At 37.2% G+C, this 26,528-nt stretch overlaps 1 protein-coding gene across 5 annotated transcripts in view; it reads left to right on the top strand.

Annotated features, from left to right (window-relative positions):
* The window catches only part of Ctdspl2 (CTD small phosphatase like 2), a 61,683-nt gene extending 37,740 nt beyond the window's left edge, over positions 1 to 23,943 (top strand). For all 5 annotated transcript variants that reach the window (XM_090318452.1, XM_090318453.1, XM_090318449.1 and 2 more), the window contains exons 9-13: positions 9,870 to 9,932; positions 10,034 to 10,113; positions 13,950 to 14,076; positions 16,982 to 17,077; positions 19,118 to 23,943. In XM_090318452.1, the coding sequence (XP_090174578.1) occupies positions 9,870 to 9,932; positions 10,034 to 10,113; positions 13,950 to 14,076; positions 16,982 to 17,077; positions 19,118 to 19,183 (432 nt within the window). In that variant the 3' untranslated portion in view covers positions 19,184 to 23,943. The remainder of the gene's footprint in view (positions 1 to 9,869; positions 9,933 to 10,033; positions 10,114 to 13,949; positions 14,077 to 16,981; positions 17,078 to 19,117) is intronic.
* Positions 23,944 to 26,528: the final 2,585 nt, after the last annotated feature.

Raw genomic sequence — 26,528 nt, 5'->3', positions numbered from 1 at the left:
ACCAATTCAAGACTCTAGGTCATCTCACTCCCTCTTCCATCCAGAAGATGACTTCTATCCACAAGCAGGACTGAATCAAAAGACATTTTTCAATTAGCTCTTGAGCTGAAACACTTCCTCAATGACCTTCCTCTGTCTCCATCAAGAACTGGAGCTCAGTTTTTTGAAGATGTAATAGAGCTACTCAGCCCAAATGTGGCTGGTTGAAGACATAAAGAAGATACCTCATATGTTTCACCACAGTGCAACCAAACGTAACTGTGTTGTCCAACTCCTCATTCTGTAAAGTTGGCAGGGGCATCTGATTTTTGACTCTGTTCACCAATAAGACTAGCCAGTCAGTGGCTTTCTGAAGATCAGTAAAATCAACAAACTTTGTGTCAGCTGTCCAGAGATCAGATTGTGGTAAGCACTCAAGGAGAGATAGGATCCTATAGGGAGCTACTTGTAAAAGATGCTTTCTTTGTTTCATTGGTAGAGGTAGCTTTTGTGGGAAAGGTTGGGGGACAAGGTGGGTGGAGAACTTGGTTAGCAAAGCTGAGCCTCATCCTATTATTAGTTTGTTTTTCTTAGGAATTTTATAGTTAGGATACATTTCATACTACAGAATAATAAAATTAGAGGGCATATCTACAACTTTTTTTTTCTAGAAAAATCAACTTTAGTTTTGCTCCATAAAGAAGAAAAGATATTGGGGCCAGGAGTTTGGCCTAGTGGTAGAGTGCTTGCCTAGCATGCACGAAGACCCGGGTTCGATTCCTTGGTACCACATACATAGAAAAAAGCTGGAAGTGGTGCTGAGGCTCAAGTGGTAAAACTCTAGCCTTGAGAAAGTCCTAGGACAGTGCTCAGGCCCTGAGCTCAAGCCCAGGACTGGCAGAAAAAAAGAAAAGAAGAAAAGATAATGCCGGGCATGGTGGCTCATGCCTGTAATCCTAGCTACTTAGTAGTCTGAGATCTGAGTATCTAGGTTCAAAGCCAGTCTGGGTACTAAAGACCCTGAGACTCTTATCTGCAATTAACTACCAGAAAAGCAGAAGTGGGGCTGTGGCTCAAGGTGTAGGCAGTAGCCTTGAGCTGAAGAGCTCAGGGACAACATCCAGGCCTAGAGTTTAAGCCCCATGACCGACCAAAAAAAGAAAAGAGAGAGGGGGCGGGGTGGGGGAAAGATACTTAAATGAAAGATTTTGTAGTATATACTTAATAGTAACCATTTTGTTGTTTCTCTTGAGCCACACCCTAGTCTACTTGTGCATTTCATAACACATAATTTTTATTGTATAAAAGTAATATATCGGGCCTGGAGTTTAGCCTAGTGGTAGAGTGCTTGCCTAGCATGCACGAGGACCCGGGTTCAAATCTTTGGTACCACATACATAGAAAAAAGCCAGAAATGGTGCTGAGGCTCAAGTGGTAGAGCTTTAGCCTTGAGAAAGTCCAAGGACAGTGCTCAGGCCCTGAGTTCATGGCCCAGGACTGGCAAAAAAAAAAAAAAGTAAAAGTAATATATGGGGCCGGGAGTTTAGACTAGTGGTAGAGTGCTTTGTGCCTAGCATGAAGACCTGGGTTTGATTCTTCTGTACCAGGTACATAGAACAAGCTGGAAGTGGTAGAGTTCTATCCTTGAGAAAGCCCAAGGACAGTGCCTCAGGCCCTGAGTTCAAAGCCCAAGGCTGACCAAAAAAAAAAAAAAAAGTAATATGTACATTAGCCTCATATAACATTTGGGGTCATGGGTTCTTTATATTGATTATGATATTTTAGCTGGTAGAGAGCAATATTTTAATAGTTTACTTGCAGGTAACTATTAAAAGTCATCCTAATTATGGTTAAGTTTTAGGTTTAAATATAAGTGGAACATACATCTTTCTACTTCTCAAAAATAAGAAAATAAGGCTGGGAGTGTGGCCTAGTAGTAGAGTGCTCTCCTAGCATACATAAAGTCCTGTGTTCGATTTCTTTTTACCACATACACAGAAAAGCTAGAAGTGGTGCTGTGGTTCAAGTGGTAGAACTCTAGCCTTGAGCAAAAGTAGCTCAAGGACAGTGTCCAGGCTCTGAGTTCAAGCCCAGGGATTGGAAAAAAAAGAAAGAAAGAAAGAAAGAAAGAAAGAAAGAAAGAAAGAAAGAAAGAAAGAAAGAAAGAAAGAAAATATCCTTCATGGGCCAGGACTTTGGCCTAGTGGTAGGAGTGCTTGCCTTAGAATATATGATGACTCAGGTTCAATTCCTTAGTACCACATACATAGAAAAAAAGCTGGAAGTGGTGCTGTGGCTCAAGTGGTAGAGTTCTGTCTAGCCTTGAGAAAGCTCAAGGACAATGCTCAGGCCCTGAGTTCAAGCCCCAGGTCTGGCAAAAAAATAAAGAAAATATATTTCATGAATAATCTGTCTCATAGAATCTTAAGTTTTTCCTTTTCTTTTTTTCTCTTTTCTTTTTATTTTTGTTGTGGTACTGGGGTTTGAACTGAGATTTGAGCTAGGCAGGTACTCTATGACTTGAGCTCTATCCTCAGTCTGAAAGTTCTAGTTTAACACCTGAAAATGTTTTATAAGTTTAAAAAATGTGACAGTTGATTACAAAGTATATTAAATTTGGAGGCTTACTGCCTTTGCCCTTGCAGAGTGATCTTCATCATTTACCTGTCTGTCTACATGTTAATAACGGGGCCTCACCAGGTTGTTCAGGCTGTAATCATACCTGGGATTACAGATTATGTGCTATGATGCCCAGTTTTAGATTTTAAAGGCAATATTTTTGTTTTATTACAATGACCACATTTTTCTTCTAAAATAATTAAACTATATTAACAAACACATGAAAAGTTTTATGTATGTATCCACATGTATGTATAAATCCAATAAGTCAAATTTTTACTTGAACATTGTCCTTCATGTGTTATCTATATGAAGACATAAAACTTTACTTATTCCACCTAACTTTAGGAAAATCCCTTTTCAGATTGTTTGCTATTCAAAAGAAGTAGGGTTTGCAGCTTATAGTTTATTTATTTTTCTTGGTTATTTTAGTGTTTCCCTGTTCATCCCCCAATTCATTCACCTACAAATGCTACCCTCCAGCATCCATCTACCTCTGATTAGAACTTTATGAAGCAAAAGATGACTAAAATAACTCAATGGATTGAGGAGTTGAGGTCTCCACAGGGCCTACCTGAACAATCTTCTTTCCATGGAGAAGGTTTGGGTTTTTTTTTTTTTTTTTTATGTTCTACTGATACTAAGAAAATGTTAGCAAAGTCCATTGGGTAAACCATCAACTGACACTTGATGTTTGTAGCCAGAAGGAAACCTTCCATGCTGTTTGGAATTGGGGTCATTCAGTTCTGTCTCGCAGTTCTGTCTATTTAGCTTATTACTGACCAATATCCATGTGGTTACTAGTAACACCTTATTTTTTGGCATGTTAAATGTGCTGAGAACTTTTCCAAATGCTTTTACATGTACTAATAAATTCAATCCCCACAATTAGACTATGACATGTAAGTACTGTTATATTCATTTCATAGACAAGGAAAGTATTTATTGTGTATCTACTCATTGTAAATTTCATTCTTCAAAGTACTATCATTATTATTATTTTAACTCTGGGCCTGGATGCTGTTCCTAAGCTCAAGGCTACTGTCCTACCCCTGGGCCTGGGTGTTGTCCCTGAATGCTTCAGCTAGTCTACCACCCTACCCCCTGAGCCACAGCACCACTTCTGGGTTAATTGGAGATAACAGTCTCATTGTACCCATGCTGGCTTTGAACCTGGATCCTCAGATCTCAGCCTCCTGAGTATGTAGGATTACAGGTGTGAGCCAGCTTTTTCTCTCCCTCTCTCTCGCTCTTGCTCTTTTCTTCAGATAAGGTCTTGCTATGTAGCTCAGGCTAGCCTTGAACTCTGGATCCTCCTCCTTCACCTCCCAAGTACCAGGACTACAGGAATGCATCAACCATCCTAATAGATGTCATTCTGTTGAATGGATGAGCTTTACTGAATTTACCCTTCTTTCTCTTTCTTTTTGATATTGAGATAAAACCCCAGGACCTTGTGCATGCTAAGCATTCACTATACCCCTGAGCTGTACTAGCACTATAGTTTTACATTTTTAAAACCTGTTACTAGCTGGGTGCAAGTCACTCATGCCTGCTATCCTAGCTACTGAGGAAGCTGAGATCAAAGGATTATGGTTTGAAGCCATCCTGGGCAGAAAAGTCCATAAGACTTTTCCAATTAACTACCTGAAAACTGTGGCTCAAAATCATAGAATACTAGCCTTGAGCAAAAAATGCTCAGAGATGGTGCATAGGCTTTGAGTTCAAATCCCACAACCAATAATAATAATAATAATAATAATAATAATAATAAATACAAAACCTGTTACTATGATGTAGCAATAAGCTCAGTTTACTGAGGGAAGAGTATCAAAAATGTCTTTTTCTCATGTTATGTTACTCTCTGGAACTAAAAAATCATATAGAAATATTGCTTATTTTTGAATGAGGCTTCTTGTTCTTTGATTATACTATTATGATTGCAGATTAAGATTTGATAAAATCAGTAAATTTCATAAAATTATTCAGATGAATTTGAACAAAAAGGAGGGTGTTGTTGTTACTATTATTATTTGTACTGAGGTTGAACTCAAGGCCTTGTGTTTGTTATTTTTAGGCTGGTGCTCTACCATTTGAGCCATACTACCATACCTGATTTTTGCTGGGTATGGAATCTAGGAGACTTTACTGCCTCAACTGGCTGCCAAGTATGGCCTGCCAGGGATTACATGTAGTCATGAGCTTGTGATGCAATACTTAAAATCAGTGGGTTTCTGTTTTAATTGCTGATTTTTATTAAATCTAAACACCATTAATGGTGTTTTAGTACTGCCTATAAACAGGAGCCTCTCATTATTATATATTCATTGTTTAACAGTGTTATTATATTGTTAGTACAGTGTCCTTTTCATTGTATGTTTCACTGCTTTTCTACATAAAACTTGCATTTTAGTGAAATTAGTGCATAACATTATTCAAAATTATTTCCATTATCACTATTTACAAATATTATTCTAACAATGTGTGTGTGCGCGTGTGCGCACACGCACACGCTCGCACGAGCACGCTAGTTCTGGAGCTTGAACCCAGGCCTGGGCACTGACTCTGAGCTTTTTGCTCAAAGATAGCTCTCTGTCACTGGAACCAAAGCTCTCCCTACGGCAGTTTTTGCATTAATTGGACGTAAATGTTTCACAAGTCTTTCCTGCCTGGACTGGCTTTGATCTGTGATCCTCAGATCTCAGCCTCCTGAGTAGCTGATTGCAGGCATGAGCCATCAGCATCTGCCTCTAACATTTTATTATAGAAGTTTTACATAGGCCTGGGGTAGAATACTAAGTGCCCTGAGTTCAGTCCTTAGTACTTAAAAAAAGAATTAGAAGTTTGGTGTATTGTAAATATGAAATTTCTAATCTGAAGTAGTAGTGGATCTTGTATTTGTATATAGTAATTGTTTAGTATTGCATTAAAGGCATTATTGTTAAACTTCTGATGTATCATTGAGAAAAGATTTAAGCTATTTGAAGCATAGATTGGGTAATTACTGCAGTTATAGAAAAGCATGTATACTGGACTAAAATGAGTATTTTGAACTATATAATTACAAATTTGAAGGATGGGATGGGACAGGCTTACTGATTTAAACCCATAATCCTAGCTACCTGGGATATAGGTAGAATTGTAGTTTGTGTCCTGCTCTTTCTTTTCCCAACCCCTAAAAAAAGCTTGAAAGATTGCATCTCAGGTGCACTGTGGTACATACTTGTCATCAGGTTATTGAGGGCAGCACAGGTGGGAGGGTTGTAGTCCAGATAGGTGGGCATGGTCATGGAGTTTGGAAGTAATAGAGAGGACTGGTAGAGTGGCTCAAGTTGTGGTAGAGCTCATGTCTACCAAGTGCAAAGCTCTTGATTTCAAACCCAGTATCCTTCTTACCCTCCCCCCCCCATTTTTTTTATTTGAAGGACGGTTGTTAGAAAATAGGATTGTAGCTGGGTGCAGTGGCTCATGCCTATAATCCTAGCTACCCAGGAGGCTGAGATCAAAGCCAAAAGCCAGCCCAGGCACTAAAAACGTCCTGAGAAAACCAGAAAACTGGAAGTGGTGCTGTAGCTCAAGGAGTAGGGCAGTAGCCTTGAGCTGAAGAGCTTAGGGACAGAGCCCAGGCTCAGAGTTCAAGTCCCATGAACAACAACAACAAAAAAATAAGGATTGTAGTTGGCCCAGAAAGGAGTCTTTGTATGAAAATAAAATAGGATATAGAAGAAGAACATATTGTTGAATAGATTTTGACGTGTTTAGAGGCATATATATGTATGTTTGTATATCCATTCCCTAACACAAAAAGTAATGTTAGTCTCAAAATTAAACTGTTTATATTATACATGCATTTATTTATTTGTTCCTATAGGAGAATACAAGAGAATAGCACTTCTTGACTAGCATATTTTTCTGCCTGTGGTGGCCTTTTATATATCCAAGTGACTTAGACTCTCCTAGGCTTATTTCTGTCTGTGAGATTTTCTCTTTATGTGTCACAGGCAGAACTCCATGCACCCCTACCTGAGACCTGATGACTGTTACTTTGTACCTTTCTATATCTTGTTTTTTCATTAGCCAACCTGGTGTCTTAAATCTTTTAATCCTTCTGAAACATCATTTAAAAGGTGAATCTATTCTGATAATAGAAACTTTTACAGCCAACACTTATTAGAAAATAGGATTGTAGAAAATCTAAGAGTAGTGAACTCTTTCTGTTCCCTTGGTGAGGAAACACTCTTAGCAATATATTCCTCCAGAAATCCTGAGTAAACAAATGCATTTGAAAGCAATGGTAATTATTTTTATTTTTTGCTGGTCCTGGGGCTTGAACTCAGCATCTGGGCACTGTCCTTAGACACTTTTTGTTCAAGGCTAGTGTTCTGCCACTTGAGCTATAGCATCACTTCTGGCTTTTTCTGTGTATGTGGCACTGAGGAATTGAACCTGGGGCTTTGTGCATGCTAGGTGAACGCTCTCTACTAGGCTACACTCCCAGCCCTATAATGAAGTTTTGACCTAATCTGGAAGCCATTGAAAAAGTAACATTCCCTCCCTCCCTTCCTCCCTCCCTCCTTTCTTTTCTTTTCTTTCTTTCATCTCTATCTTACCTCCTCCTTTGCTTTGGTAATTCAAACCCTCATGTATGCTGGGCAGACTATGCCACTAAGCTATATGTCACGTCTGTAAATAACACTTTGAAACAAGTGTTCTACTTAAAGTATTGTGTAGTAGAAATGTATTGTGAATATAGGAAGCGAATCCCTGCTTATCTAACTTTACTGTATAGAACAGGGATATTGAAAATAAGGGAAATATTTTTGCAAAATGAAATCTTTTTGTTGTATCATGAAACTTTTGAAAAGACCCAGAAAATGATTTTTCCACTAAAATGTACTATATTAAAATCTATTTGATTAGCTGGGTGCAGTGGGTCACACCTGTAATCCTAGCTACTCAGGAGGCTGAGATCTCAGGATTGTGGCTCAAAGCCAGCTTGGGCACTAAAAAGTCCCTGAGTCTGTTATCTCCAGTTAATCACCAGAAAACTGGAAGTGGCACTGTGGCTCAAGGGGTAGGGTGGTAGCCTTGAGCTGAAGAGCTCAGGAACAACGCGCAGGCCCAGAGTTCAAGTCCCATGACCAGCAAAAAATAAAATCTATTTGATTTACCAAACAAATAATGATCCTGGGTTTTCAATTAAGGTTTTAAACTATACCAAACATTATAAGATAAAATGTTAAAATGAATGACAGAGGGGGGAAGGAAATGCGGACAAAAACAGAAGAGGTATCAATGTGCAAGAAGTAATGCACCTACGACCTGACCAATATAACCGTAACCCTATATTCTGACAATAATAAAAAGAAACGGGAATAGCTAACTAAATTTGTTATGCATCATCCTAAATGCCGATGGTTGGATATGGAGGATTTGTAATATATGTCTTTTTTGTTTTGCTTTGTGTTTGATTGGTCAAGGAATTAAAATATGCCTGATTAGTTAAATAAGTAATACAGACTTAGAGGTAGATATCGGATCATATTATTTATGTAATAATCATTTTAAAATAGCCTTTGGAAACTGGTCAGTTAAGAAAATTCAATAGTTGTACTTGTGTACTGTATAACCCTGCTTCTATTTTTTGTCCTGTATTGCCTATCTATATATTATGGGCCTGCTTCTATTTTTTGTCCTGTATTGCCTATCTATATATTATGGGCAATTCTATTTTACTTAATAAATACCTTTAGGTGGCTCTTCTATATTTGGTATTGTTCTATGGGATTTGTAGATTACAAAATTTGGTAAAATAGGGTCCCTACCTCTTTGGACTCCTTTACATACTATCTCTGGAACTAGGATTTTTGTCATGGGGACATTTTTGTGTTGTGCCAGAATTAAACTCCACTAAGGCTGAATTGGATTTCTAGCCTCCTCTACATTAACTTGTTTTTCTTAATCTGGCATACAAAATTTGTCATTTTAGAAATTTTTTGTCATGAATACAATTTAGGGAAATCAAAATGTGTTGCAAATAGTTTTTTAGTGTTGTTTATGGCTTATTTCTTTGCTTTGTGAATATTGAGGATTATTATAAGAACAGCAGTAAATTTTAGGCAAGAATCTAGATGTAGAAACAAGAAAATAAGCCAGACACCAGTGGCTCACACCTGTAATCCTAGCTGTTCAGAAGGCTGAGATCTGAAGATGGTGATTTGAGACTAGCCCTGGGAAACTCTTACCTGCAGTTAACCACAAAAAGTCAGAAGTGGACCTGTGTCTCAATTAGTAGAACACTAACCTTGAGCACAAAATATCAGAGACAGTGCCCAGCCCCAAAGTTCAAGCCACAGGACCAGCAAAATAAAATAAAATGAAGTATATAAGGCAACACTTTGGGGAAGTTTTTCCTAATATAGTCGTTTTGAAAACTGGGTTCTTTTTATAATCTTAAATAGTTGAGCAGTGATAAATTAATTAAAAGTGAATCATTAAATATAGAAGATATTTTTAATAATTGCAGTTATATTTAAAACCAACAGTCCAGATACTTCCCTCTTGAATGTTGTTTACCTTGATAGAAAGTTAAAACAAAGGCATTTTTATCAGGTGCTTGTTAAGAAGAAATTATGAAGAAGTAATGAGGAAGGTCATTGAGACAGGTCAGGTTAGAGGTGGACACATTGCCTACCTAATAATTGGATGGATGCTACTGGCTGGAAGACGGAGCTGATTGGTGGATCAAAATCTCAGGGAGACCTTCAATTTTTAGTTTAAATGTTTACTAAAATTACATTCCAATGAAGTACTGTTATATTGTATGCTTTTATTTACTTATTAAGAGTGAAATGATTAGCCAGGCGCTGGTGGCTCGTGCCTGTAACTGCTCAGCTACTCAGGAGGCTGAGATCTGAGGATTGCAGTTGGAGCCCAGCCTGGGCAGGAAAGTCCATGAAACTTGTTAACTCCAGTTAATCACTAGAAAGCCAGAAGTGAAGTTATGGTTCAGTGGTAGAGCACTAGCCCTGAACACCAAAAGCTCAGGGACAGCACTCAAGCCCTGAGTTCAAGCTCCTGGCATACACACATACAAAATAAAATGATCACTAGTTATGATTATTATCACATTAAAAGTATTTGGAATGGTACTTAGAAAACATTTGTTACTTTAAAATATGAACTTTTAAATTATACCCAAAGTTAGAGTATAACACATCTTAAAAAGTAATTTCTAATTTATACTGAAAATTATCTTTGTATTTCTTCAGGTTTATGTGAGATTAAGACCGTTCTTCAGGGAATTCCTGGAACGAATGTCTCAGATGTATGAGGTAAGTGCTTAAGCTCATTATGTATGTATTTATATTTTGTTCATTGTAGTGCCCATATTTAGATCATGTATAATGATTACTTCTTTTCCCTGAATTTGTAGATCATTCTTTTTACTGCTTCTAAGAAGGTGTATGCAGACAAGTTACTGAACATACTAGACCCTAAAAAGCAACTGGTCAGGTAAATTTAATTAAGAAATAGTGGAAATGTCTGTCACACTGATCGATGAAATTTTTCTGATTTTATTTAATATTAATGGCCATTTTCAATTGGCTGTGATAATAGAGATTTACTGTATTGAATGGTGAAAATTAACTGGATAAGTGAATTTTAAAGCCCCAGAAACTCTTTAAAAAGAGTTCCTAATTATAAAACTGCCAGACAGACGTTCTTTAAACACAAAGATGAATGTATTTATTCACTATGACATCTATATCCTCATTTCTTTGGGGTATGGGGGGGAGAGAGGGTGGTGTAGTTTTTTTTTTTTTTAACTGTGTGCATGTCTGTGAAATAATGCATGTTTTATAATACCTTTTTAATGGCTTAGAGAAATAAAAGTTAATTTTCACAGGATTAAATTACATTCTTGCTTTTTCTAAGAACAAATTCACCTTCTATGGAAAGAACACAAGTCTGCTAGGAAATTAAATTGATTTAGTTAATCTGGTTATCTGAACTCATTTCCTTGTATGTGCCCTGAACTATAACAGATGCCATGTATTCCTGGTTAGGTAGGATTGCTTTCAAAACATTTGGAAACTTACATCCATTATTTCTAATATCTGACAGAGATTTGTTGAGGCTCCCAACATTCTTGCTTCATCCTCCAAGATGTAGGAGTTTCTTTTGCTTTTAGGACAAGAACAGAGAATGATGATGACAAAAGGCTCATTTTAGGTTTAATAGCTGGCTATAACTTTCCTTGAATTCTTGCATGTTAGCTTAGTAAAAGTTGTTTTTCTTAGTAACATTATTTTTCTGCTGTTAATAATTTCCTCATTATTATATTAGATGGGTACAACCACATTGAAATGTTTTTTTCTAATGAAAATACATTGTAATTTATGCTTATTTCAAGCTAATTTTTATTAATAGCATATACATAATTTTGTTTTACTAATTTTATTCATTCTGAAGATTTCTCTTCAGCACCTCCAAAATTCCAGGGAAGTAACAAGCAGTCTAAGTCCTTCCCTTTTGAAGATTTCATTGTATTGAGAAATCATAACGCTATTATGTTATAAGTTACTATCTTTTTTAAGTCTACATTTACAAGATCTAAACATTTGGTAGTTTAAATTGGTTTTATACTGGAAACAAAAGCTTTTTTGTGTGTTAGTTTTAAGGTAGGCTAAGATATTCCAAAAATCTCTGAAACTGGTTAGTTTAAATGCAGATTTTCTATGTGCTTATTAGATGACTAGCACAAGTAGTTTGTTTTTTGTTAATGATCAGATTCGTAAGCATTGTCAGATTCCAGTTTTTTTTCTGTCTTGGTGAACTTGCCACTGTTGGCAAGAAGGAGAGTCATCAACCATGATTGCATTTTCATTTATTCTTTTTTTTTTTTTTTTTTTGCCAGTCCTGGGCTTGAGCTCAGGGCTTGAGCACTGTCCTTGGACTTTCTCAAGGCTAGAGCTCTACCACTTGAGCCTCAGCACCACTTATGGCTTTTTTCTATGTGGTACCGAGGAATCGAACCCGGGTCTTCGTGCATGCTAGGCAAGCACTTTAACCAGTAGGCCAAACTCCCGGCCCAATTTTCATTTATTCTTGCCCCTCCCGTTTCCTCAGATCTCAATGTTTATATTACTGTCATCTTTAACTTTCCAAAAGCAGATGATCATTTGACTAATGTCAGTACTTTTTTTATCTGTGAAATCCTTTCTCTTTTCCATCACCATTGCAAGTGTGTGTGTGTGTGTGTGTGTGTGTGTGAGAGAAGAGAGAGAGAGAGAGAGAGAGAGAGGGAGGGAGGGAGGGAGAGAGAGAGAGAGAGAGAGAGAGAGAGAGAGAGAGAGAGAGAGAGAGAGAGAGAGAGAGAGAGAGAGAGAGAGAGAGAATGAGAGAGAGAGAATGAGAGAATGTACATGAGCCTGCTGCAGTCCAGGAACTTGAATTCAGGGTGTGGATACTGTCCCTGAGCTTTTTTGTTCAAGGGTAGTGCTGTACCACTTGAGCTTCAGCTCTCATTCTAGATTTTTGGTAGTTAATTGGTTATAAGACTGTCAGAGGCTCTCCTGCGCCTAGGCTGTCTTCAAACATGATTCTCAGATCTCAGCCTTTTGAGTATCTAGGATTATAGGCATGATCGATCCACCAGCACCCAATTTACAGGGGGTACTTTTGAGTTTGTGTGTTGTTTTTTTTTTTAATTTTAGGCTTTTTTTTTTAAGGGTTTTGGGGTAGAAAATACTTTTCTAGTGGAAGTTTAAAGGAACAAATGCAGCAGTGATAATTACTACACACTGTGGAAAATGAACTATACAACTTGTGCATGGGGATGAAAGGGAAAAATTGGTAGATAGCAAGGGAAGGAGTGCCATTTGCCCAAAAAGAAATGTAATCATTACCTGACTCATGTAATTGTAATCACCTTTATAATAACAGTAAGAAAATAAAAATTTTAAAAAGAAATCTTGAAATTGCATAGTTAAAAATATGGAAATGAGGACTGGAGGCATAGCTCAAATGGTAAAGTGCCTGCTAAGCAGAAATACCCAGTGAGTTTTAAGGCCCTGAATTCAAATTCTAGTACTGCCAAAATAAAGCCCACAACACTAAAAACACTTTCTTGGATGCTAATGGCTCCCACTTACAAATCTTAACTCAGAAGCCTGAGATTTAGAGGTGCATGCTTCAAAGCTAGCTCAGGAAGAAAAGTCCTTGAGACTTCAGTCTCCATTTAACCAATAGAAAGCCACATTGGAGATATGCTTCAAGTGGTTGAAAGGCAGTTCTGCGAAAGATGGAGGCCCTGAGTTGAAGTCCTGGTACCAGCAAAAAAATAAAGTACCTACCATCAGCCACAGCATATATGAGTAGTCTATAGTTCCTGAAAAACTGTTAGTAGAATTAAAAGACAAGAAAGAAAAACTACCAGTTGGTTAATATACATAATGTAGTGTTTCAAAGTGAAAACAGTATATTTGAATCTGCTTTTAGTAACAGAGTCTAGTATTTTGAGTATAAATGGAGGTTCTATAATTACTATAGTATCTTATAAAAATAGCTTTTAAAATTATACTTTTGAGATTTAAAATTGATAAAGTATCAGTTTATGTTTATTGTACTGAAATCTTTACCATTTTCTTCAGTCCGTGATTTTTTACATGCTAGTACACATATACTAAATTAAAAGAAAATAGAGGTGTTTAGGAAAAGTTGATATTATCGAAAGTTTGGCCCCAACAGCACCTCTTCTCAAAAATTGAAAGGAAGACTAAACAACAAAAAAAATTAAGTGCCAACACAAAAACATTCCTTCTCATATTTTCTATTCTGGTATGTACAGGGATAGGGAGGCTGTGTGGTCTACTGGTTAGAGCAAAGGACTGGGAGCCAGGAGGATCCTGGGTTCCAATGCGGGGCTAACCACTGACTTACTGTGTGACCTTGGGCAAGTCACTTGTGCGTCAGTCAACCATCTGGAAAATTGGTTAAAAAGCAGGACCTCGCTGACAACCAGATGCTGCATCTGTGCTGAGCTTTCCTGGGTAAATAAATTACAAAAACACTTTAGAATTTTTAAACCCCTTTCTAATTTAATAGGACATTTTAGGATAAAAGCAAAATTCTTTAAGACATGGCAGTGTTTGGTTAAATGGTTTCAGTTTGCTAAGAATTTTTATAGTAAAGCTATATAGTCCAATACTTAAGTCTGGTATTTGTATTTTAATTTCCTTGGTGAGAGAAAATAATGACAACCTACATAGCCTGTGGAATATGTATATATATATATAGTGCTTATGGAGGGGTTTTTTTGTTTAATTTATTTTTGTTTTTATGTTTAGGCATCGGCTTTTCCGTGAGCATTGTGTTTGTGTACAAGGAAACTATATAAAGGACTTAAATATCCTTGGAAGGGATCTTTCAAAAACAATAATAATTGACAACTCACCACAAGCCTTTGCATATCAGGTAGGAAAAGGACTGCTAAACAAAACTTAAATTGGAAAAAATATGATGATGACATTCTGCTAAAAAGAATATGATAGGAGAAAATAGAAATTTTCCTGGTGACATTTCCAACACAAATGCAGAAAATCTGAAATGAAAACCCTCTTTAGTAGCAAATTGGAATAAAAAAGAGCTATAAGAATCCATCATTTAATAGCATTCTCACAGGCCAGGAGTATGGTCTAGTGGTAGAGTGCTTGACTAGCATGTATGAAGCCCTGGATTCAATTCCTTGGTTACCACATAGACAGAAAAAGCAAGAATTGGTGCTGTGGCTCAAATGGTATGGTACTAGGAGTTTTTATGGTGGTACATACCTTCAATCTAGTATTTGGGGGATGAGACAAGATAATCATGAATTTGAGGCCAACATTGACTGCATAGTGATATCTTGTCTCAAAAAAAAAAAAAAGTGGGGAGTGGGAAGCTATGTAGTATTGACATGTGTTTACTTCAGGCTGCTAGTTTCTTTGTTTATGGTAATGCTGGTCTTTGAGTGCAGGAGTTTATCGCTAAACTATATCCCTAGCTGTAAGTGCCTACTTTTTTTGTTTATTTGCATTGAATATTTTTTTTTTGCCAGTCCTGGGCTTTGAACTCAGGGCCTCGGCCCTGTCCTTGGGCTTTCTCAAGGCTAAAGCTCTACCATTGAGCCACAACACCATTTCTGGCTTTTTTCTATGTACATCGTACTGAGGAATTGAACCCTGATCTTCCTGCATGCTAGGCAAGTGCACTACCACTAGGCCAAACTCCCGGCCCTGAAATTTTTTACAAATCACCCAGGCCTGGTGGCACATGCCCTTTGATTGCTTAATCCCAGAAGTTTAGAGGAGTCTTTATTAACATAGTAAGACTGCCTCAAAAAAAAAAAATCAAGGCCAAAATCTCAACATCTCAACATCTCAAATACAACATTTCACCTCAATTTAAAATTTTGTTCTAGAGATTATTTTCTGTCAAACAAATACGGTTTACATTCTTTAGATTCCTCTGGGATGAAAAAAATCATTGGGTCAAGAAACGATTTTTTTGTTTTATTTCTAATCAAGTATTTATTTACTTTTTTTCTTTTAGTTTAGCTTGCTTTTTTTGTATTTATGTTCTCAAAGTTATTGAGCTTTTTGTTTTGTTTTTATGGTGCTATATTTTGAGTCCAGGGCTTTGCACCCATCTAGTCAAGAATAGAATGGCCTGGACTAGACATGTGCGTCAACGCTAGCAGTAGCTTGTGCCCAGGAAGTACAGGGCCCTGTGTTCAGATCCCAATACCACTAAAAACAAGAGAATAGGATGGTCTGAGCTTAAGTGTTTCAGTGTCCCTTCGAGAGAAAGACAAAGACAAAAGAGACAGACAGACCAAATAGATCAGTGGTATCTAGATGAGGTAAGTAGGTACATGTAGTTTCTGCTACTAGGGTGTCTTGAGGCAGGGGAATCATTTGAGACTACTCTGGGCATCATAGCAAACCTTGTCTCAGAAAGACAGAGTAATCTGGGCATTGGTAGTACAGGCCTGTAATCCTAGCTACATAAGAGGCATACTGAGGATCTTGGTTTGAAGCCAGCCTGGGGCAGGGAAGTCCATGAGACTGTTATCTCCAATTAATCATTGAAAAGCTGAGCGCGGAGGTATGGTTCAAGTGGTAGAGTGCTACCTTGAGTGAAAAAGCTCACTGATAGTGCCCAAACTTTGAGTTCAAGTCCCTGAACAGTGTGTGTGTGTGTGTGTGTGTGTGCGCGCACACGCCACACACACAGAGAATAAGGGGGAAGGGGCAGGCAAAGGGAGAGAGTGAAAGAGGACAAATAGGGCCAAAAATAGTGTATGTATGTTGGGGCAAATGGAATAAGGAAGCTTACTGATACTGGACTAGAAAGGGGAAGGGGGAGGGTAAAGGAGAGGCATTATTAAGGTATTATTAAAGTATTAAATGGAAATAAGTCATTTTAAAAACCAAATAAAAAATAGAACAATGAAATAGGATGTGGTCATTGTATAAAAAAATTGTATATAAGGGGCCGGGAGTTTGGCCTAGTGGTAGAGTGCTTACCTAGCATTCATGAAGACCCGGGTTCAATTCCTCGATACCACATATATGGAAAAAAGCTGGAAGTGATGCTGAGGCTCAAGTGGTAGAGCTCTAGCCTTGAGGAAGTCCAAGGACAGTGCTCAGGCCCTGAGCTCAAGCCCAGGACTGGCAAAAAAAATAATAATAAATAAATAACAAACAAGATTATACAATGCCTTTGGATTCTTGGTAAACTTACTTTAAAAAAAAAAAAAGTATATGATGGGCTGGGAGTGTGGATTAGTGGTAGAGTGCTTGACTAGCACACACGATGCCCTGGGATGGATTCCTCGATAACGCATAAACAAAGCCAAGAGTGGTGGTGTGACTCAAATGGTGGAACACTGGCCTTGAGATAGCTCAAGGACAGTGCCCAGATCCTGAGTTCAAGCCACAGGACTGGCAAAAAAAAAAAAAAAAAAAAAAAGTATGTTTTCTTTGTTTATATTGGCAATGTATACTCTAGTACATAGCACTGTAACATAGTAATATTTCTTGAATGAATAAAGGAAGGTTTTTAAGTTATGTTAATTGCCCTCACAAAACTTGTTTTAATAGAACTTTCTTATCTAGCTTAGTATGCTCTGAGAAAAATGAAACTGAAAAAGTATACTTCAATGTATACTTTAAACACCTCTCTCTTGTATTACTCAAAGGACATTCTGGTAGCATACCTTTTCAAAGGAACTTTTAGATGAGTGTTTAGTTAAATATGTTGTTTCTCTTTAAAAAATTTTTCCAGAGTAGCAAACTAAGAGTTAAAAGGGAATTTAATTATCTATTTATTGTTTTAGCTTTCTAATGGAATCCCTATAGAAAGCTGGTTTATGGATAAAAATGACAATGAACTCCTAAAATTGATTCCTTTTCTGGAGAAGCTTGTAGAACTGGTAAGTGTGTCTTACAATCCTTCCATTGTAATTTTGGTTGCTCAGATATGTCCAATAGGAAGTGAAGCTTCCTATTAAAAGTGCTAAAAGTGCCAGCCTACAGTGAGAAAACTAAGTTACAGTGCCCAGGTCCTGAGTTTAAGCCCCAGTACTGGTTCGCAGACAAAAAAGTAATTATTCATTAAACAATAATATTGAGGGGCTGGGGATATAGCTTAGTGGTAGAGTGCTTGCCTAGCATGCATGAGGCTCTGAATTTGATTCCTCCATACCACATAAACAACTAATAAAATTAATAAAATTTAAAGTAAAAAATTGAAAAAAAATCCACTTTATACTTTTTTTTTCTTTTCTGTCAGTGGTGGGACTTGAACTCAGTTGTTTTTTTTGATTGGTTGTGGGGCTTGAATTCTTCAGGGCCTGGGTACTGTTCCCGATCCTCTTTGTGCTCAAGACTAGCACTACCAACTTGAGCCACAGCACCACTTCTGGCTTTTTGAGTGGTTTATTAGAGAAAAGTGTCTCAACAGAGTTGGTGCCACTGGCTCACGCCTGTAATCCTAGCTACTCAGAAGGCTGAGGTCTGAGGATAAGGGTTCAGGGCCAGCCCAGCATAAAAATCCATGAGACTCATCTCCACTTAACCACTAGAAAACCATAAATAGCTCAAGTGGTGCAAAGCCCTACAACAACAACAATAACAACCAAAAAAAGGTCTCACACAGGGATTTTTCTACTAGGCAGGTTTTGAACTGTGATCCTCAGATCTCAGCCTCCTTAGTAGCTAAGACATGGCCGCACTGGACAGTGTGGCAAAGGCAGAAGGAATTCCTGGAAAGTGAGCTAGTATCTTGGGAGTCACTGGATGCACAAATACTTGTCTGATCCCAAAGAGTAGTTGTGCTTTGGGAACTGAGATTTTAAATGCCACCGTGACCTTCATGACCTATAATTGCTAGGGTTCTGTTGCAAGATGAGTGAATGACTGGGAGGTCAGCATGGGTGGATAAAGAAACCCCCCCTTCACCCCCAGATGTCAGTTGGTATTCAGAGAAATGAATCAGTGGCCAGTGAACTGGACTAAAGGACTAGGGAAAGATCTTTAATGTAAGCAAAGGAACAAGTGATTGATAAGTAAAATAAATAGGCCAGAGGCACTGGGGAAAAGCAGGGTGTGGACAGGGATTCCTTTTCTACATGCTAATTCACAAATGAATTTTAAGATGAATGTAGAAAATAGAATGTAGTAGATTTTAACCTCCTCCTGATCTGCTGATTTTGCTATAGTTTAATGGTTATTCTGAATTGAAACTTCAGTTAATGAAAGTGTTTTACATTGAATTCCAAGTTAATTTGTGCCTGTGTTACATCTATCGTCATTGCTTGATATCCCTTCAGGATTGGTTCCCAGATCTACTGCTGAATAAGATCTTCAGATGTTTAAGTCACTTGTATAATGAGTAGTAATGTGTGTGTGGATCCTGTGCATATCTTAACAAATGCTTTGAATTATCTCTAAATTACCATAATAGTATAATATAAATGCACTCTATATAATTAAATTATTAGGAGTGAATGATCTGGGAAACAAGTCTGCCACATACATTAATATTCCTTTCCCGCTAAAGCTAAGGATAGTTGAATTTACAAATGCTAACTTGTTAATATTAGAAGACTTGACTGTATTTGGCAAGTAAAGTAATAGAAATCATAAAGCAGTTGGGCACGATGGGTCACGCCTGTAATCCTAGCTACTTAGGAGGCTGAGATTCAAGGATCAAGGTTCAGAGGCAGCCTGGGCACAAAAGTACCTGAGACTTTTATCTCCAATTAACCTCTAGAAAACGGGAAATGGGAGTTGGCTCAAGGGTAGAGCAGTAGCCTTGAGATGAAAAGCTCAGAGACAGTGCCTAGGCTGAGTTCAAGCCCCATGACCCACCAAAAAAAATAATAATAATAATAATCAAAAAGGTTATTTAAAAATGTTATAAGGCTCATTTTTTTATTTCATTTTTTCAAAGTTTTATCTTTTTTCCACAGAATGAAGATGTCCGACCTCACATCAGAGACAGATTTCGCTTGCATGATTTGCTGCCCCCAGATTAAATACAAAGACTTGTCAAATCACTGAAGGGGGAAAGAATGCAGGACCCTTTTGGACTAAGACAAAAACATTGCCATTACTGTTGAAATTTTGCATTTTTGTACCCCGTCTTGCTTTTCTTATCTTTGGTGCCCAATAATAATCAAGGGTTACAGAAAGAGACTTTATCTATCTCAGATTGAATACATACAGTAGGTAGGCTAAAACAGAAGAGTCTTTAGAACTAGTGCAACTCCAGTGAAATTTTTTTATGTACAGGACATCTGCAGTTTATAAAGAATTCTGTTTCTGCCACCAGCAGTTTGACCTGTAGTTCCACAGGATTTTATGATAATAACAGAGATGAAAATGGACTTTTATTTTCTCTCTGTTTGGTGCTCTAAGTGGGTTTGTAGCCACTTTTCTGTTACTTTATGATTCTCATTTCAACAGGAATGGCCAGTAAAAGTTGTTTTATTTTTCCTGTTAAGGTTTATAACCTTTTTACATTTTTGACCTGTATTAGATTAGAATTTCATTATGCATTCCTTTTAGTTGAGGCGCTTCATAGTTTTCTGGAAATAGTTTTAGTTTTTTATTATACATTTGAATGGCTGTTTTCCTGCTTTGTCTGCCTGCATATTGTATATTTGTTTAAAAATATTCTCTACTTTTAGTCCATGTAAGTTTCATTTAGAAAGATACGCATTTATATTTTCTTTCTGTAATATTCTACTGTAGGTGAAATCTTTTCAAAAATCAAGAGATTGGGTAGATAAGAATATATGAATGACTAATATTCAAAAGTTTAAACCATTGTGATGGCATGTATTCCCAAATGATAATATCTTGCAATGGCACACAGATTTAATGGATAAAGGTATACCTCAGACTTCACTGTGCTCACCGATCTTTGAGGAGAAGGAGTTCGGTCACCTGTTGGGCTTGATTTAGTTACTGCTGCCTTTGGTTTTCTCCAGGAACAAAGTATTCAGCACAGTGACTCAGTATTTTTAGTTCCTTTGCATGGGCTGGTCGTACCTCTGTTATGCTCTTGGTTACAATCAACTTAAAACGCTGTGTAACAGTCTCGGTACCTCTCAGTAGCTATGCACAGTCCTGCGGCACAACACTCCCACGTCACCATTGCTCTCAGAGTGGTTTTCTATGCTATATGAAAATGGTCTTCAAGCCTTGGTTCTCTAATGCAGCCACCACAAGAGGTTGATATTTTTATAGTGGCATGTAATCTCCTTTTCAGGGGGCTTTTTATGGAAGGTAGAATTTGTAAAAGTTAGTATGCTTTGCCTCTCAACTGCATTAACATGCCACAGGCTCAGACTGTTTTTATGTAAAGGATGTCAAAGAACGGCACTTTTTCTAAAGAGAAGTTTGATATTTTGTATGCTTGTTAAGAAAGTACAGTATTGGAAATTAAAGGTGGACAACTGATAATTGAGGAGTATGTCAGTTAATTTTTTATGTATATTACCTGTTTACTTGTACAACTTATTGTACAAATTACATGCAGCTTCATTTTCAAATGAATCCTTAAAATAAGGAAATCTTTTTAGGAAAACATTTAATTTTTGTATTTTTGATTTTAAAGGCATGAGTTATGTCAAGTTTTCAGTGTATTAATGAAGATTTTAACTTTTCATCAGGTTGAGTGTTTTCTTACTATATTATCTGTTGTGTATGTAGTTAGCATATTGTGTCACTGAACTGTTTAAAAATCTAGCATGTAGAGCAAGCCTGTTTTGTGGAAAATCCTTCACTTAAAAAATAATCATGGCAGATTTTCTGCAAAAAAAAATAGCAAAAGCATTGCAATTCAGAATACTGATTTTTTTTTTAATTTAAAGAAAGGTATTTTGCTTGCAGGAAAAATACTACAGATTCATTTTAATGAGAATCTTTGAAATGTATTTATCTTTAGGGCATCTGGGCATCTTTATGCTGTTTGTCTTATGTCTTTTCTTGAAATAAAATGTACATATGTTACCTTTACATATGCGCTTGCTCAGAATTGTGAACCTAGTTACATTTCACCCATTCCTTCCTATTTTATGCTCAAATGGCAAACCCCAAAGCCTATATAATATCCAAATTTTCAGAACACTTCAAAATTGCTGTAAGTTTTCTGATTAAGTGACTAGTCTCAAAGGGTCTTCCCATAACTTTAAAGGGAAATGTAAGTACCTATATCCCATTGTGCCTATGGGCACTTTAATAATGAGGAAAGCAACTTTTAAGCATCTTTCATTAATAGTGAAGTTGTTTTCAGTCCTCTAGTAGAAAGCTTCCATTAAGTCCATTGATAAAATGAATCAAGCATCACCAGCTTCTATAAAGAAACAAACCACGAGAAAATTTATGTAGACTAAGATGATTTCTTGAGACCAAGTTAGTATATTTTTTCTATTTAGGCAAAGTTGTTAAAACAAAAAGTTTAAATAAATTACAAAGCAGCAATTAGCCAGCTTCCTTCCACCTTAATGTTTTATCTTCCCATCGCACCTTTTTTGATAGATATTGAACACTTTTAGTTTATTTATTGGAGGTATGTGTGTCTTTTGAATTGAGATGTGCCCAGCCCATCAGCTCCCACAGGAAACATGACTCTAGTGCAGGATCGATTGATCCTTGAGGTGACCCAGGAAGTGACCTGTGTACACATTACATTCTAAAGTACCTATAAAATTGTGCTATGTCCAGTAATAATGTCTGACTTTCAAGACATTCTTTTAACTATTTGTATCATGATTAGAATGGATATTTTAATTGGTTGTGTTTTTTAATTCCATGTAATATATGTAGCCCTAATCAGATTTATCACTGCATTTCTCTTTGAGTCCTAAAAAGAGGACTGATGACAATTCATGATCATAAATTGTTTTATATTGCTAGTATGTATATTTATTTATCCAGTGGCTTTATCTGTTTCCCAAAATTGGTTTGGGATTTGTTGAAAGCATTGTGTAACTTCTATAAATGGCTATTTTCCTGTAACTGTCAGTGAAATGGATGTGTACATTTAAAAAAAAAAAATTTCTCTGGGGTAGTTTTGTTCACTTGTTTTTCTTAGGGTTAACATAAGAGAGGTGTTTTTTTGTTTTGTTTTGTTTTTTTTAATTATCATTTGCCAGTGACTTTTTCAACTAGATTTAACTTTCACTCAACCTTCTAAAGACTTGTTTCTCATTATTTTATTGTCAACTTGCCTAACAGAGACTTCATCTCACCAATGAAGAAAACATTTCATTATTCCTACAAATCTTTCCAGCGAGCACAGAAATCTTCGTAAGGACCAGATCTCTTCCACATCTGTGTCAGTCACATAAAATCTGAAATGTAAAGGACACTAAAGCCTTCATTTTCTTGTACTAATATGGTGTTATATGCTACATCATTAGATAGTTAAGGTTTTCTGACCTGACTTCTCTTTGTCTTCCTAGGTATTTATTTTTTACCTCTTTTAATCTGTGCGTCTGAATTAACTTAGTTAATAGTTACCCACCGAATAACTATGCCAAGCAACTAGGAAAGAATGTTTGTTTTATTTCCCCTTATAGGGGAAGAGTGGACTGGGAACAAAAATGTATGGGCCAAAAGGCCTTAGGTTGTCATTCACTTTCTTATTCCTCTCATGAGTTATAAATGAGTATAGTATTTTTTTCAGTGCTGATGTATTTGATTGTTGTTAGTTTTCCTGTCTTCCCTGAGTTGCAAGCCTGTTAGGAGTTTGTATAAAATCCATTTAAATTTTCAGAATAAGAACCAAACCTCAATACTTATATTTAAATGATACTTAAATTATTATTGGAATCCAAGTCTCACTAACTAGGATACATTTTTATAAAATGTTTCTCTGTATCTTGAATTGAAATTATTTGCTCCAGAGGTAAGAGTTCTGGGGATAGAACATGTTTTGAGATCTTTTTAAAAAGAGGTTAAGAGAGCAACAAGTTTATACTAGCTTATGGTTTTGATACTAGCATTTGAAAGATACTTCAGTGGTTCTCAAACCTGACTGCTCATTAGGATTGCTCTGAGAAGCTTTTAGAATGCAGATTCCAATGCCTACACCTAGAAACCTATCTGTTATGTCTAGATTGGGCCTGAGCCTGAGAGTTCTGTATTTTTTTTTTTTAAGTTCTCCTGGTGATTCTGATGGACAGGTTTGAGAAATCCCTGTTTTAACTAATGTGATAGTGGTTTGAGAGTAGGTAACAAAATAAAAGTTTACCCGACACCTCTGTGGTAGAGTGTTTCTTTGTTTTAAACTGGGATTTTGCAGAACGTATTCAAGACACATGGAGGAATAAAAAAGGTTGAGGCTACGCTCATTATCATTTTTGTCTTTCGTATATTTAATAGTTTGCATTTCTAGGACTTGGAATAGTTGATCATACACACAGATGAAGGACATGTCCCTGAATGAGACCATTATATATATTAACTGAAATATTTCACTATTTTTTTATTTTATAAATCTTTGTAGAAATAAGCAATGAAAAGCTGCTTTCATCTTTTGAAATGGGATTTTTCAAGGCAGTGTCCTTTTGGCATTAAGGTAGGGAGGAATTAATATTCTCCTCACCTGTTTCCACATGAATCAATATAGTCATAAACATTTAAAATCTCAATTTAATTTCTACTTATTTACTATGCAGTGTAGCCGTGAACAAGTAACGTAGATTTAGTTTTCTCATCTTCCAATGCCCTGGTCACCCTACCTCACAGGGTTGTTGTGGGGATAAATAAAACTTTTATGGAAGTACTTTTCTTTGATGATGATTTGTCAGCCATTAGAAGCAATATAATTTTTATCAATTTATAGTACAAGTACAGCTTTTTTTCTACTGCAGGTTTGTCCTGATGATTACTATCAAAAGGGAAATATGGAAGCCATAAGGAAACAGGCTTGCCTGAAGGCAAGGTTTAGGTCTTTCTCTGAGAAACCAGGATTATGACATGCTGTATCCCCCCCATACCATAGCATTTTTGTGCAGTCATGACTGCATACAAAACTTTCTCAGCCAGGTATGGTGGCTCACTCCTGTAATCCTAACTACTCAGGAGGCTGAGATCTGAAGATCAAGGTTCAAAGCCAGCCCAGGCACTAAAGAACCTGAGACTCTTTATCTCCAATTAACCTCTAGAAAACGGGAAGTGGGGCTTGTAGCTCAAGGGGTAGAGTGGTAGCCTTGAGCTGAAGAGCTCAGGGACTTTATCAAGCTTGTGATACTGGCCAATAAGTTTTTTTTTTTTTTTTTTTTTTGCCAATCCTGGGCTTGAACTCAGGGCCTGAGCATTGTCCTTGGACTTTCTCAAGGCTAGAGTTCTACCACTTGAGCCTTAGCACCACTTCTGGCTTTTTTTTTTTTCTACGTATGTGGTACCGAGGAATCGAACCCAGGTCCTTGTGCATGCTAGGCAAACACTTTAACCACTAGGCCAAACTCCTGGCCCAATAAGGTATTTTGAAAGGTGAATATAAATGGTACCACCTAGGTTAACCAGAAGTGTACTGATGGTCTTAAGGTATAGTGCTATCTAGCTTCCACCAAAGCATTTCCAATGACTGGGAAGCTACAAATCATGCTGTGGCCTAGGTATAAATGTTTGCTAAAAAATGAAAAGGTAGGGTAATGGGTTTACATGTAAGGGATGATTCAAGTTGCATGTACTTTATATTACATAGGAGTTTGAGCTGTCTTAAAAATAGTAATGGTGGGCCGGGAGTTTGGCCTAGTGGTAGAGTGCTTGCCTAGCATGCATGAAGACCCAGGTTTGATTCCTTGGTACACATAAATAGAAAAAAGCTGAAAGTGGTGCTGAGGCTCAAGTGGTAGAGCTCTAGCCTTGAGAAAGTCCAAGGACAGTGCTCAGGTCCTGAGCTCAAGCCCAGGACTGGCAAAAAAAAAAAAAAAAAAAAATTAGTAATGGTCCATGTAGTGAAGGGCCCTGAAGCTAAATGTTTAATAGTTTCAGTTAGATCTACTTCTAACCCCTCTAGATCAGCTGTGGTAAATCCGCAGACAACTTTAGGAAGCCTGCCTACTTTTGTATATTGTATACTGTGCCAGTTTACAAAAAAAAAAAAAAAAAATGGGGAAAATTTTGTGAGCAGTCCCACATAATTTCTGCTTGTGTCCAGGTAAACAAAATGATCATTTAAATTATAAACACTGGATTGGGGGCAGGGAAGAGAGGGTGTTGCTCTATATAGCCCAAGCTGGTTTTAAACTTGAGATCTTCCGATCTCAATTTATTGAGTGTTAGGATTACAGTGGTGTGTCACCACACTTGGCCTTGTTTACACATGCATTTATATTTTTTGGCAGTACTAGAGTTTGAACTCAAGGTTTTGTGACCACTTGAGCCATATCTTGAACTTTTTGCTTTACTTTTCAGGTAAGGTTTCACACACACACACCCCGCTTACCTTAAAGCATAATCATCACCCTTACCCTACTTATTACTCCCACTTAGCTGGGGCTGCAAATGTGTACCTTGTCTGGCCTCATATGTGATCTTCCGCATTTCTCACATACACGAAGCCAGTGCAGGCAGACACACACACACGTAAGCATCTTCCTGCTGTGTAGTGCATGAATTGAGGACAAGAAAGTGGGAGATCAACTGGGTGGCTAAATAGCAGTATAGAGGTATCTTAAATAAGGCAATAGCAAGACGGAGTTAAATACCTCCAAGAAGAAAACTGGACACATCCTTAGAACTTGAATGGAATTTAGAGGCCATGAGCATTAGAAATCCAAAGATAATGTTCAGGGTTTTTACTTGAGCAACTAGATGTGTGTTACCACCACTTAATCCATAAAAGAATCATGTTTTACTTCATATTCAGTAAATCGCTATTAGGTTTCTCCACAGAAACATCAATAGAGGATATATTTATAGATCTCCAGGAAATTGGCTCATAGTTTTAGGTGCTGGCAAGCAGACTGAAGATGATGTCTGGATGCAGAATTCTTTCTATTCTGAGGATCTTCATTGGGACAGAGTAGATGGATCCACAGATGTTATGGAAGGTAACCTGCTTTTAATATCTACATATTTACATGTTAATCACACGTAACGCATTTTCAGCAACCAAAACTGGGCAGCGTAGGTGTCTAGGCCTATTCAAGTTGATATACAAAGTTAGCCATTATAGTAAGTTGACTGACCTCATATTGGTTCCTTCCTCTCCATCGACATAGCTTTAATTTAGGCTTTCATCCTTCATTCCGGCTGGAGGAGTAGCGCCGGGGTAGAGCTATGGCACGCACAAGTCATGGATTTTATTCTCAGTACAGCAAATCATATTTGTGAATTCAGGCACTATGCCAAAGGTTGGAA

This window comes from Megascapheus bottae, chromosome 25 (genome assembly GCF_031878675.1).
Source record: "Megascapheus bottae isolate mThoBot1 chromosome 25, mThoBot2.hap1, whole genome shotgun sequence".
Taxonomy (NCBI): Eukaryota; Metazoa; Chordata; class Mammalia; order Rodentia; family Geomyidae; genus Megascapheus; species Megascapheus bottae.
This window is presented reverse-complemented; position numbering and strand designations above follow the sequence as displayed.